At 35.1% G+C, this 14,390-nt stretch overlaps 1 protein-coding gene across 1 annotated transcript in view; it reads right to left on the bottom strand.

The window, feature by feature from the left end:
• The window catches only part of TOP2B (topoisomerase (DNA) II beta 180kDa), a 66,642-nt gene that overhangs the window by 9,659 nt on the left and 42,593 nt on the right, over positions 1-14,390 (bottom strand). The window contains exons 17-29 of the mRNA XM_009324185.1: positions 13,299-13,391; positions 13,091-13,205; positions 10,535-10,656; positions 9,552-9,700; positions 8,060-8,291; positions 6,476-6,610; positions 5,797-5,997; positions 3,931-4,126; positions 3,675-3,766; positions 2,735-2,890; positions 2,512-2,595; positions 1,340-1,537; positions 847-991 (exon numbers count right to left, since the gene is read on the bottom strand). Coding sequence (XP_009322460.1) covers positions 847-991; positions 1,340-1,537; positions 2,512-2,595; positions 2,735-2,890; positions 3,675-3,766; positions 3,931-4,126; positions 5,797-5,997; positions 6,476-6,610; positions 8,060-8,291; positions 9,552-9,700; positions 10,535-10,656; positions 13,091-13,205; positions 13,299-13,391 — 1,918 coding nt within the window. The remainder of the gene's footprint in view (positions 1-846; positions 992-1,339; positions 1,538-2,511; positions 2,596-2,734; positions 2,891-3,674; positions 3,767-3,930; positions 4,127-5,796; positions 5,998-6,475; positions 6,611-8,059; positions 8,292-9,551; positions 9,701-10,534; positions 10,657-13,090; positions 13,206-13,298; positions 13,392-14,390) is intronic.

Below are 14,390 nucleotides of genomic sequence, written 5' to 3'. Positions count from 1 at the left end.
TGTGCCCGGGAAGAAGGGAGGGGTGGGGGGAAGGTGGTTTTAAGATTTGGGTTTATTTCTCATTATCCTACTGTGATTTGATTAGTAATAAATTAAATTAATTTTTTTCCCCCAAGTCAAGTCTGTTTTGCCCGTGAGGGTAACTGGTGAATGATCTCTCCCTGTCCTTGTCTCGACCCACGAGCCTCTAGTTATATTTTTTTCTCCCGTGTCCAGTTGAGGAAAGGGAGTGACAGAGCAGCTTTGGTGGGTACCTGGTGTCCAGCCAGGATCAACCCACCACATGCCCCCCCATTACTATGGATTTCTCAAACAGTAATAATAAATTCCTACTAATAGAGGAAAAAGGAAAGTTAACATAGACATTGGTTAGTCTGCCAAGCCATAACATGCATAACTTTTAAAAAGTCAGAATGACTGAATATGTCAATAGGAAAATAGATATATTTAATCAAGTTTTACAATCTAAACTATTACTCAGACTGAAGGCAAATGCCATGTCCTTCAACGTCAGAGAGCATGCATACTAGAAATCTCAGTTTGCACAGAATTAGTTTAATTATGTAAAAACAATCTATTTTTCTACTCACAAATTCAAAGATTTAGACCCCTCCCAAAATTCATATGTAGAAAATGTAAGATCCACCACCCTCAGAAAAGCAGATTACACAACAGAAATTTCAGCAGAGTACTTTTAAGTGTTTCCACATGTCTCTTTAGGGAAGAAAATCAGACGAAATAGTGATTACTGTGGTATATTTCCCTTCTCACTATGTGTTAAAAATATATTTAATGCCCAATTAGTGTACACAACTAAAGTTAACTATGACTGTGTAAGGATCTTACCAGGCTCCTTCTTCTCTCTCTTAGGTTTAGGGGTTTTAGTTGCTGTGGCTGATGTATTCAGTGAGTCATCCCCACCACCCTCAGCTGGCACACCACCAAATTCTTCATCAAATTCCATTTTTATTGCTAGAGAATCAGTTTCACCCTAAAAATATAAAATAGTTGGGCAAAATAAAATAAATTACACCTTTAGATTTCAAGATAGAACTGGAATAGTTTTGTAGAAGATAAATGAAAGTAGACTAGTATATTGACATTTGTTGAACAGTCTTGGAAGAAAGAAATCTCAATAAAAACACCTGAACAATAAATAGTCACAAGAGGCTCGCAAATGTAAAAGAAATCCAGTTTTAACTTCGTCATGCATTAGGTCAGCAACACAGTACAAATACAGCATTAATGAGGTCTAGCAGTTTGGATTTATGCTACCATAGTAGAAAGAGATAGCAGTTGAATAATAAATAATCTAACTATAGCAATAGTTTTGATTTACCTTTTTCTTTTTCAGCAATTTCCTACTGGCATCAGCTTTCATGGCAGATGTAATCTGTGGAACTATTCTTCTGCCAAATGGTGACGGCATGGTCTCTTCCAACTGAAGTTTCTTCATCTTGGGTTTACCAACTTTGCCTTTTATTGGTTTGCCAACCATGCCAGCCAAAACATCTTCTCTTTCCTGCGCTTCTACTTTCTAACACAGAAGCAGGGCAGGGTGGGGGGAACACATTCTTTTTTAATGAGGACAAAGTGGAACATGGTGATTATTTAAGATTCATCTCCTTTTCACATGGAGCATAAGACTTCCTTTAATTCTCACTCGAATTGTAACACACTTTCCAGTAATGGAACACCAACCACTTAATCTTGGTAAATTCTTCATTACCCTGCACAGTTAAAAACTACAGTTTTATTCAAGATTAAATAAATACGAACTTCTGGACACTGCTAGACTGAAAAAATCTTTCTTTTATCAAGTTTCTATTTCTCATGTATGTGTCTGGGTACTGATGTAACTTTTCAGTATTTCAGCATTTAATTTAAGCAGCTAATTTCTAGAGTAATTCTTAAGGCACATTTTCCAGTCCTTTAATCGGCTTTTTTCACAGTATGAACATATAGCTGAAATACAGACATCCAAACAGAACACTTCCTATTGCAGCTGTACCATGAACACACAGAAAAATAAAACAAACATCTTATTTTCTATTATGCTGTGTCACTTCAAAAGATTACATCAGCCTTTTTCAGGCAACATTGAAAGCTGAGGCTCAGCAAGTTATCCACCAATAGGACTTTACCTTTTTCCAGAGTTACTGAAAAGGCAAAGTAAGAGCCCCCTCATATACTACTTATGGTCTACACACTTTGTTCCTACATCTACAGCTTTGCATTTGACAATACTTATTGCCTCACAACCAATTAAATAATAATAGTAGTTCTAAATGATCACTATTACCAGTTACTACTCCCAGTTCTTTTGGTCATCTGAAAACACATTTTCTCCTCGACATTTTTCTTTTATCATCCCCGACATGGAAAAAAACATCAAAATGTGTTTTGGGGGGGGAGGTTTGCTTAAATTTTAATACTTTTAATTAATTAATGCTTTTAATGAATTTAATTTTAATTTAGTATTTTAAGAAAGATATGTAAAATAAAACATACTTCAAGCTCTTCAACAAAGGCCGCTAAATCTTCTTTCCAGAGATCTGAAGAAGATTTCCTTTTAAGGTCATTTAGGTCTCTCTCCTAAAACACAAAAGTAGTATATAGAATGTAAGTTACTAAGTTACAACTAAAGTAAATACTATCAAAACTGAACATTTACAATTAGACACATCAGTAATTACTATATCATTTCAGAACAAGACTTCCACGCTGTACCAACCTTTGAATCTCTCTGCTTAATTAACTCTTCTACTTTCTCTTTCGTGAGTGACCACAGAGACATGTTTAAGATATAGTTAAAGTCAGGGCCAGAAGTTGAGCCAGAAGCAGAGGAAGCATCGTCATTCGGGTTCTGTGGGTCCTCCTCTTCTGCTGCCTAAAGTGAAATATTCACAATTACAAGTATTAATCATCTTAGCTCTATGTATGAACATAGAGCTGTAACACTGCTTCAAAGCATCATCAAAGAGTAGCAAGGTCTGCCCTCATAGATTCAATAACCTTGACATTTTCCTGGACCTTTCCCAAAAGGCCATGTTCCTGTGACCTTCTATAGTTGGATTATTTAATCATTAGTTTCATCTTTCCATGGTAAAGCATGAAATTAAACTTGTCACATATCTTTTTTGGAATACTAAAAAAACCTCTTGGGTCTTAAAAAAGCAGAAATAAATACAGGTCAAGGTCAAATTTATTAAAGTTCAAAAGTCAGAGTTTTATAATATTCATGTTCCATTACAGAAAATAAATAATTATATTTTGCAATCATATGACAAATAAATAATAAGGGGAAAATCAGTTATATGTGTGGGATAACTGATGCAGCATTTTATGTATCAGCCAGTCAGAAATCAAGTTGCCAGTTTTGATTTAGGTACATTAAGAAATTCAATGCTCTGTATTCTCATTTTCAGTCCTGTATTATCTAGTTTTCCTCCAAGAATTATCCATACACGATACCAATATTATATGACAATATTTTTGTACAAGTTTAATTTATTTTTTAAAATGGAAGCCAATAAGAAGTAATAAATAATCTTTTTTAAGTGTTATGTGTGTTATAAATTAAGTTAGACTACTAGAAAACAAACATCTGAATAAATTAATATAATTTATAACATTAACAGCATCAAATATATCCAGAGATTTCAGATTATTACCTTTTCCTGTGCTTCTTTCCAGGCTTTTACTGGATCAGATTCATAACCTCTCTGGACCAACATCTGAATCAAATCTTTTTTTGATCTGTTCTCTACAAGACAGACACACATAACCGGGGTTGGGGGGGGGAGGAAAAGAAAAAGAAAAAATCAGTGTCATGAAAATAAATGTCTTGCGTGCAAGTACATTCTACTATATTTAAATCATTTCCAGATTTTCCCCCGTTGTTACCCATTCTAACTTACATTTACTCACCTATGGTAATTTTTCCTTGTATCTTCTCTAGAACAAAACGAGCTTGGTTGTTAAGCTTGGTAGATTCTGCACCCAACATTCCCACAAGCCATTCCTTGCGTAAACTATAGTAATGTAATCGCAAATCAAAGAACTCCTTCAAGATGTCTTGCACAGTTTCATACTTCTTTAAACATCCCATATGATCAAATAGCACCTATAAAATACATAATGTACTGCTTGTGAGAAATTGCATAACTCGAACTGTGTTAACCTTTGTGTATGAGTTTATTTCTATTGCACATACACATGCACCATACAAAAAGCGGCATTTTGAAGACTGAACTCGAACCTTACTATGGAACTACACAGCACATAGCTGGATAGATTTTATTTTTATTCACAAGTAGATTTAAGATGAGATTTATGGTAACACGTTCAAACAGGAAGACAGTTATATAGAGAAATATGCCTGAATTCAGCTGAGTGACTAATTTTATCTAAATATTAAAGCACAAGTTCAGTAGCACCTAATGATTCACAAATATTTAACCATTTAACATAAGTTGAAAAGCATCTTTAATAATCTTTCAGTTCAGCTGTGAGAACTGCCATTCTTCAAGTTCAAGCACAAAGTAAGAAATCATTTTTACATCACAGCTGGAATCAATCCTGCCTGACTTCTGACATCTCCAGTTTAGATATTTATAGGTGAACTAGTCACCCTAGGCGCCCTCTACAGTCAACTGAAAGAAATAAGCCCCTCTAGAGGGCAATTCATCCATCTGAAGTATCTATTTGGGAGTTGGGTGAACAATGACTAGCTCGCATAACTTTTTAAGATGCTTACCCTAGGGCAGACTAATTCCTACACATACACATAAAGCAGCCCTTACTATTTATTTCAGTAAGCAGAACACACGGGATTAAGCTGCAAAACATTTTGTACTCTGTTAAATGTTAATTCGAAGACAGATTCTTACAGTAGTTCAATCATATGGTTGTTTAAACCTGTGAGAAATACTATCACCTTGATTTGGTAGATTCGCTTTTCAAGCACAATCTACAAAACGGGTTGAGCAAGGCCTTTTTCCTCTTCCAATTCTGTGGTCTTTAATTTATTTTTAACCTATTTTCACATAGCTTTTGATTTATACAGTAATAGCAACAGTAATGGTGGTTTTGCTTTGTGATAATATCTGAAAGTAGTATCTGCCATAAAAAAAAAGAACTGTTTTTTCAGTCTCTGTAAAGACAGGTTGTTTGGAAATACTCTGACAGAAATTATCAATTATCTTACAATTCAAATCCCTCTCGTAATAGACAGATGTATATTTACTTACATACTTACTCCCATCTTGCTACAAGCAGAATAAACCATATGAATAATTTACATCACTATTATGTCTTCAGCAGCTTAAGGATAGTGTTTTCTATACCTTACAACCTAAAATGGTATTTATGTTGGTGGAAACACTGGATCATTTAACTCCTATTAAAGGAGTAATAGTCCTGCATAAAGTGCAATTTTGAAAATGTGACTTGTCTCAAGTTTAAAACTCAAATCTAATTATAATATGGCAGAAAGTTATTTGTATGATCTACTTTACATTAACCATTTTTGGTTAGCTGCATAGGAAATTTTCAGTTACAGGAAACTAACCCCCCCGAGCCTGTCTAATTTGGTTTGAAAGATTCATCAGGACTAAAATGGATTTGCTGATCCATATTGACTTAGTATTTGTCATCACTACAATTTTCTACTATTCAAAAATTTCAACTACACAATACACTGTTCGATACCAAGTACCAAAGTACACTACAAAAACATTTGAGTTTACAACAAGCAACCGTAAGGATTCTGATAGCCAAACATGAAAAAGTTACCATAGAATTACAAGTAAGACTTGTTTGAAGCTTAAAAACTTTGTGCAATCCAGCAGCTTCTGCCTGTGCAAGTTTTTCTTCTGTCATCTTCACAACAAATTTCACAGTTGTATCAGTGTGGTATTCCTTATAGTCAGAAATTAATGCTGGAGTTTTTTCAGTCCCATTCAACATAGGTTCTAGAACCTGTTCTTTGTACACCTATTAAAATTAGGGTAGGAAAAAACAGAAACACTTCTTAAAATCCCTAATTCCTTAAAACATCTGAACAACATAAGATTTCAAAGCTTTGTGCTTTGATACCAGTTATAATTTACAGAACCAGTATAACCTGCAAAATGCAGGCCAAGACTAGCACAAACATAAGAGGCATCTAACAAGGACAGAAAAGTCTACTCAAAAGAGAAAGGGGATTAAATATTAATTCAGCAGAAGAAGCAGGTATTCCTTGTAGTATGGACAGTAGATGGCACAAGTAAAAAGCCATCTTCTACAAAGGCACACAAAATAAAGAAACCATGTTCCCTTCCACGTATGTATAACCATCAGAAATTGTGTTAAAAGTTCATTCGGACATAGGATTAAATAATTTAATAAGAAACTTTTTGGTTTGTTTTTTTTTTTTTTTTTTTTTTTTTTTTTTTTTTTTGTAATGTAAATGTATTTCACTGTTACTTACCTGGGTCCACGTCCTTACAGGAAGCTCTGTAATTTCTACTGTGTTCCTGTCCACCACAAATATTTCACCACTGACTACATACTGGTTTTGACCAAGTTCCTGAATGGTTCCTTTGAAGTTTTTGTAGTTTGGGAGCTGAAATTGCAAAAACCAGCAAAGTGGTAATCATCTTTATAATAAAATATCGTAAAAATATTTGTTTCCCATACACCATACAGCTATCACTTTATGTTGCACTAATCCATCAACCAGCCTCTCATGCCTGTGAAAATCTTTAGTCATAGGAACAATACTGCAGAAAAAACAGAATACACACATGCAAGTGACAGGAACAAATATCTTAACATCTACAGAGTAGATACACAATTAAGAAAATGCAGCTGAACCCAGTGATGTGGTGGGGTTTTTGTTTGTGGGGTTTTTTTGTTTGTTTTTTTTTTCTTTTTTAAAGAAAACTGCAAGCACAGATAAGGCATGACAGAAAGCAGATTAACATCCCAGTCTCACAATAACTTTACAGAAGTGGTGCTACCTCCCCTAACCATTCTTTCATTCTTGTGCTGTTTGGCAAAGATAGTGGAACCCATCCAGTTTAAAAAGTAACTAACAGGGTGGGGAATTTTTTTTAACTGAATTGATTCCCTTATCCAGCTTACCATGCAGCCACAAACACATACCAGCATACAGAAAGGAGCTAGATGGAGGCAGAACTGCCTCTTTCAACCACAGTGAAGCTTCAATTGACTGTGAGATTACACAGAAGGCCTAGGAATCCTAAAGGAAGGGCAATGGATTGCATTAATTAAAAAAAAAAAAATCTATTCATTGTTCCCAAGAATTTGCAAAAGGAAATTCACTATGTCATGAAAATCGATACTGCACACTCAGTGAACTGTGATCTAAGAAGAGAAGAAAAGATGTTTCTGCTTCTATGACTTGGTAAACACAACAAAGTAGCAATATCCATCAGTTGTAAAGTAAGGGTTACATTATCTACATACAGATATTACAAATATTCTGGGTTCACCCAGGTATTCTTCCTGTCCAAATTTTTTCAAGTATACACCACTTCCGAGATTTCTTATAAAATTTTAAATAAAGGAATAGAAGCTAGATGCAGTTCAGAAGCTGCTGATTTTCTTGAACAGTGACAATATCTTCTCCTATGCTTACAGATATATTAAAGAGATTACAATTCAGACAAGACAGAGGAAACATTAAGGTTGGCTGAAGATAAGTGGTAGTACCTCAAAAAGGAAAGAATGGTACAACTTTTTACTCTACTGCCATGTCATAACTACCCTGTAAGACTTGCAACTGTGAAGGCTTACAGTCAGCAGACTGGAGAAAAGGTCCTCTGAAATAATTGGAAAAATACAAATTGCAACGTTTTTGCTTCAAGGTGAACTTCCCCAGCCTCATCCCAACAGTCAAGTAAAGCTCCTACACGAAATTACTGGGACAATCCAACTCAGATATTCCAATAATCAAGAATTTCTAGAGTGATATGAATTAATTTTGTAAGTACAAAATAAGGTTTGTGTAGTAAACACATAAAATACCAGCATATACTATTATTTTTACCATTGGGTGGGGATCTAAGCCATCCAGCATTCGTCTGACATTGTTTACAATCTCTCTGGTATCGTAGTTTGGAAGTTTGCAAGCCCATCCGGTACCAATACCTTCAGCTCCATTTACTAAAACCATAGGAATGATGGGAATATACCATTCAGGCTCTACACGTTGGTTGTCATCATAAAGGAATTTAAGCAAGTTGTCATCCACTGATGGAAAAAGCAGCCTTGCTAAAGGGCTTTAAAAAAGAAAAAGAAGAAAACTGTTTATCTGGAGTCCAGAAAGTAAAGTACATAATGCTTTAACAGTCCATGGGTCCGGATATGATCTATTTGTAGATATTTCTTATGTCTTCCTTTCTCTTTACCATTCTGAAGCTGAAAATACAATGTACATACCTCCTGAGAAAAGGAAGTGCTTCCCAGTGGAAGAGTGTGTTCACAACAGATGATGTTTATTTCCATCACAATAACACATGTACACGATACACTAGTAACTGATTACATTTAACATCTACAAAAATATCATTCTTTGAAGCATTCAGAACGCACAGTTCAATGTGACAGTAGGTAACCCAGTAATAAAGCAAAACAGCATGCAAATAGTTGCAAAACTTTGTTGCTTAATTGTAGGCCTAGCAGTCTCTGAAAATTCTACAGAGGTATCACGGGTGACTCCTTTTGCTCATCTAGAACATTGTCCTGGGTGAATATGATTTCCAGCACCTCATGCAAAAAGAAGAATGTACAAAACTAGGTTGCTACAGAAAGAACATATATGAGAAAAGGAATAAAACCTGATTCTTATGTATAAAGCTTACAGTTAGAGGAAAAGAAGAAACTACAAGAAATTTTAGGCAAAATATCACAAAAATTAGGAAATAAAAGAAGCAACATAACATATAATAATACTGTAATTTACATTAAGGAACACATTCCAACACTCTGCACGCCAAATTGAATTTCAAGTTACTAGCTGTGAAAAATCAGCATCATTAAATTAGATCTTCATTATTAATTATGTATGTGTAATTTAGCTTGATATGAAGAAACCCATCTGAAAGGAAACGAATCCATCTCAAGTTTCAAGTCTATGCTGCGTTGCAGAACTTATCACCAGGTAGCAATACACTTTCTATTGTGAAACTGAATAGATTTCACATTGAACAGGGAAACTGAAAGCTACTCCTGCAAGAAATCACAATTTAAGATCCGTAACTAATCTGGGTGATCTACATTTTCAGTCTTCAGCCTTATGATTCAAAGTTCAATTCCTTAAAAGCTACAATTCCCAAAACACTTCCATGCATGGAAAATCATGCAAAAAAATCCACGTGCAAACACACACTTATAGATGTAAAGCAGAATTTGAGCTTCTATCAAAATATTCCAATCCTCCCCCACTCCTCTCCCACAAAAAAACCTGTAGTGTTGTGAAAGGATTAGTTTGATAACAAGGCTTTTTAAAAACGTGCATTTAGCTTTACATTTGTGTTTACCTTAACATGGTGAAAATATAGCGAGGGCTGGCAGCATCCTTTCCACCATGAAGCCTGGTACCAAACTGACCAATAGGTTGTAGCAGATTAACGTTGTTACTGCCAACAAAGTTCTGAGCCAAGTTGACAATTGTCATCATTAATGCTTGCTGCAAGAAAATATGTATTCATAGTAATAAGTATAGGAAGAGATAGTCTTTCCTAATCAGCCAATAAAATATATTTTAATGCCCCAAAATTGTGTAACTAACCTGAATTCTGTTTCAAAAAAGTAGTCTCCCTGAGAAAGAAATGTTGTAAGCCTACTACAAGAGCTGCTGGTAAAACATAATGCTGCTTCTTCCACAGCCACACTGCCTTCCTGATTTAAGTGTCCTTACATTCTATGCTTATGAAAACCCCTGGGCTGCTTCATTTTTTCTAAAGCACTTCTCTGGAGGAATGAAAGGGGCACAAACTGACCGCACTTACTACTGCACAAACTAGTACTCATTGCTTTTAAAGGGAGGGAAGATGGGATGGAGAGAGACTGTTAATATGGCAACTCTTGCTAATATTTCAAATATAAACAAAACAGGAAATAGAAATAATCTTTCTTCCAACACTGTATCAGGTTTTCAAAGAACAGTATCTCCTCTTCTTACCTTAAAAGACTCTATTTCTTGTTTAAGACACAAATTGTCCTAGTACATAGTTCCTATATTCCTATGATTTGAGAATCTAGAATTTACCTAGGTAATTAGTCACCTACTATTTCGCCACAACCCACAAACTATTTGGGAAACCACTGTGCACAAAGACTTGGAAAGAATGGAAATACGCCGTCTTATTAAGCTATATACTGTTTGGTTAATTTTCTTTAGAAGCAAATCTGTGATTAATAGACTTAAGTCAATAGGTTTGCAATTTCAATACAGTAAACATTTACCTAATAGTGTATATAGGCTAAAAATCCTTACAACTTTACCATCCTTCATACTCACCTCCCCATGGTGATAAGCTGACATTTCAGCAACAGAACCAGCCAGCTGAGCAACCTTTACTTCACGTTTATCATTTCTCTTAAAGCAAGTGAACAAAACTTTGCGTTGCCCAGGTTTTAAACCTATTAAGAAGAATATCCCATTTTCAACATATACACAAGCATATGTTTTTAAGTAATAAACTTGTTTTGCCTTACTATCATTTCTAATCCTTCAAAAGAAGCCTAAACATTAAACGGAAACAAATTCACACTGTAATATTAACCAAATAACCAATTAATATATCCGTTCTTTTTAAAATAATAAAAAAATATTTTACCAAACTGAAAAAGTTACCAGAAAAGTGGAAATGTAACCCTTTCAACCAATCATTGCTATGCAGCATACAGTACATCATTCTAATAAACAGCAACTTTATCCTAAATGTACGACTTCCACAAGTCAAGTTGTTTCTTTCCAGTCTACTCGGCAAAATCTTTTTCCTAAGAATATCAACACAAATTCAGCAGTGACAAATGTAACTGTAGCTTACATGTATTTTGTAATACAAATTATTACTTTTTGTGTGAAATTCTCAAAGGCTCATTAAAATTCAACAAAAAGATCTGTTATTTGTCTCCCTTTCAGATCTTTTAAAGTTTTAAGAAAGAAGCCAGTCTCTTTGATCATCCGATTTATTTTTATTGTTTAGGCACACTTTAAGTACATCTGTGTGGAAGGGATTGCATAATTTTTTCTGCATGTTATCTAGAACTGATAACCAGTTCTAGATCATGCTTATTGATCTATTCAGTGTTTTAATTCACATACATTTCTGAAATGCACTAAAACATTGCTACGTGTTACCATTACTAACCCGGGTCAAATGTAAGAGCAAAAATTGAAAAAAAAGACACTGACTCCAATCTCCATTTAATTTAAATATGTAACATCCGATTTCCTTTACAATGGGCCTGCACCATGTTTTCCTACCAAAGGTCTGTTGAACGTAACAGACTTAGAGGATTTTCTTTACACAGGAGAATCACCAAGAAGTAAGACTGGTAACTAGTAACTGTAAAAAGATAGTCAAAATGTTCTTCCTCTTCATTTTTCTGAGATTTGCCACCAGACTAACCTGTTATATATCACCTTCTGATACTGAAGAACAAAAACCATTGCTAGAGTACTAGCTGCTGAACAGTTCACATATTCATGCCCAGAATGCAGAATTACAGCCAAAGTTGGCAGAAACACTGATAGCAATTATATAGAAAATATGTAAAATATTATATGTATAATACTGTACATACTATACATGTACAGTGTATACTATATATGTATAGTGTTATTCATATTGTATGTGTAGCACTGATAGCGATTATATATAATATGTATAATATTATAAATACATACATTATATTACACAAATGTATAAATAAATATGTTCCCTCCTCATTTTCTTACACTTCTGTAGACACAACCTTGGAGAACTTCAATTCAAATGAACAGTTATCTACTGCAAGTTCATTCTTTATTTTAAGTTTCAGCAAAATCATTCTGCTGTTTCTGAGAAAGCAGTCAGGGTAGAGTATAAGGAACAATGACCTCTTGAAACATGCAGCTCTATAGTGAATCTTCCTCCAGAGCAGTAAACTATGAAATGCTTGCATAGAGACTACCAGTTAATCCAAATACCCAACTATGGGAGGAAGTAAGTCTGGAGAAGCTGAAACAGACTGACATTCTTTGATTCCCTAGAGATGTATCTGCATACCTAACGCAGCCTCATTCTGCAGCAGAGCTGGAGATCCATCCTACCAGCAAGCTACTACCCCTACCCACCTGTGAACTGTTCCGCTTTCTCATCTAAAAAAGAAAAAGCTCTTCCTGCATGAATATTTTGGTATGTGTCTGCAGTGTCAAGAAGGCTGACCACCTCCACTATGAAAAATGTACTGGAAAGTGGAGATAAATGGGCTTCCCCCCACCCCATGAAACCTCAAGGCCTTTTTTCCATATCTTAGTAAGCATATGCATACTGACAATAATATAAACAGAAATTCCTGCTCATGCTGTCTGCAGACAGTTTTACTAATGAAGCTGTAGTGTAGTAAGCTGCTGCTTTTAATGTTCATGCTATTGCAAGGGGAGAGTTAGCAAACCTGATTGACAGAACCCTAGCAAGATTACAGGAAAAGTCAGTAACCACTAAAACACTGCTGGTGGTGTAAGACTGGAGGGAGAAAACATTTGCATCTTCATCTGCACTCAGCCGCTGACTGGAATTTTAGTTATTATAAGCACTTAAAAGACTTGTTTTCTCTGATGGTTTGACTAGAAACAAAGCACTTTTATGGTCTAGGGAACAGGTCTGGTTAAGTAAAGAGGCTGCACAGCAACAGCTTAAACTTCCTCACAGAAAAAACATGGCAATTCCTTAGCATATGAATGATAACAAACAAAAATATAAAAGTTCTTATATTCTCTACTTGAATGCATTGATTTCCAATACAAATCACAAGTTTAAAAACCAACAATAATGTTTCAACAAATCATAATGAATTATCAGCTTACCATCAACAAGGGAAGGAATGGATCTCTCGTTGTCTGAATTTGAGAAAAGGATCAACTCCTTGTTAATGAAGTCATTGTAAGTCAAATGTTTTGTTGCTGTACCATATAAAAATTGCTGAAAAAACCACATATATTATTCATTCGATACAAAAACTACATTACATTTAAATCTCACCCACAAGATTTATTACTACTATTTAGGACTCACCTCGGGAAGGCCATGTAGCCGACGCTGTCGCCTGTCCTCCATGAAGTTTGTTAACCACTCTTTTCGGTCATCAATCTTCTTCTTACTGAAGGCCTGAAAAGATTCCAAGTACACTAAACTATCAGCATACACATGTTTGCATAAATGTATGTTACTTTAGTCAGAATTTCAAGTGTACTGCACTATCTGATCAAGTACTCAATAATACTTATTTGGACAAGATAATCCATATAACTAATGTTTACACTTAAGCAGCAGAACAAGCACATGACCTTTTGGACATTGTTGCACAAGGTTTTTCGAACTGATAGATATCTCACTGATCATAATTTAAATTTATATTACTTTCCCAAAATCTGTACACATTTAGACAAATCTTATCATTCTTATTCCTCTCTTCACATCAGAGCTGTCCTTTGATACACAAGTTTAAAAGTGTTGGGATCTTTCCCAAAATAATTTTAAGGTTGGGTTCATTGTTTAGACTGAACTATAACCAGCTGTCATCAAGAAAATTAGCTGAAGGTATTAGAAAAAAAATATCCCCCCTCTTCTTGTCCTTTCCATGCTCTGTTTGCTCTGTCAGCCACAGAATGATGATAATCTGTAGCTGTTCCTGAGTGGTTGGCCCTAGTCCTCTTAAGAAAATTGATAACTTGACAAAATTGACACTTAATGAAAAGACTAAGCCAGAATTAGGCCAGCTGACTGAGGGCCTTACTCTTCATGATGACAAGGTGTCACTTCAAAGCAACCACTTATCACTACAAAAAGACACAGGAACGTTCTGAAAGACTTTGTTCTGTAACAGAAACAGAGTTCCCCTCCAGTGAGTTTCTTCTCCAGAAGACCAAGACTAAAAGTAGAATATATAAAAACTGAATATGTGGTTTATGCAAAATTTCAACTACTTTGGGAAAATCTTGTGAGTTGTTGAAGTACTGCCTGTTTTTCTCAGGGAATAACTTATAGAGACTCCATCGTGTCCTGATGGAGTCAACCACTCTCCTGCATAAGACGACAGTCATCAGTGCTATCCTTTTTAAAGGACTAACTGCAGCACTCCAAAAGAGCTCAATGAATAGTTTCATT

Source organism: Pygoscelis adeliae, unplaced genomic scaffold, assembly GCF_000699105.1.
Source record: "Pygoscelis adeliae isolate BGI_AS28 unplaced genomic scaffold, ASM69910v1 Scaffold25, whole genome shotgun sequence".
NCBI classification, from domain to species: Eukaryota; Metazoa; Chordata; class Aves; order Sphenisciformes; family Spheniscidae; genus Pygoscelis; species Pygoscelis adeliae.
The sequence above is the reverse complement of the archived record's forward strand: the minus strand, read 5'-3'. Positions and strand labels throughout refer to the sequence as shown.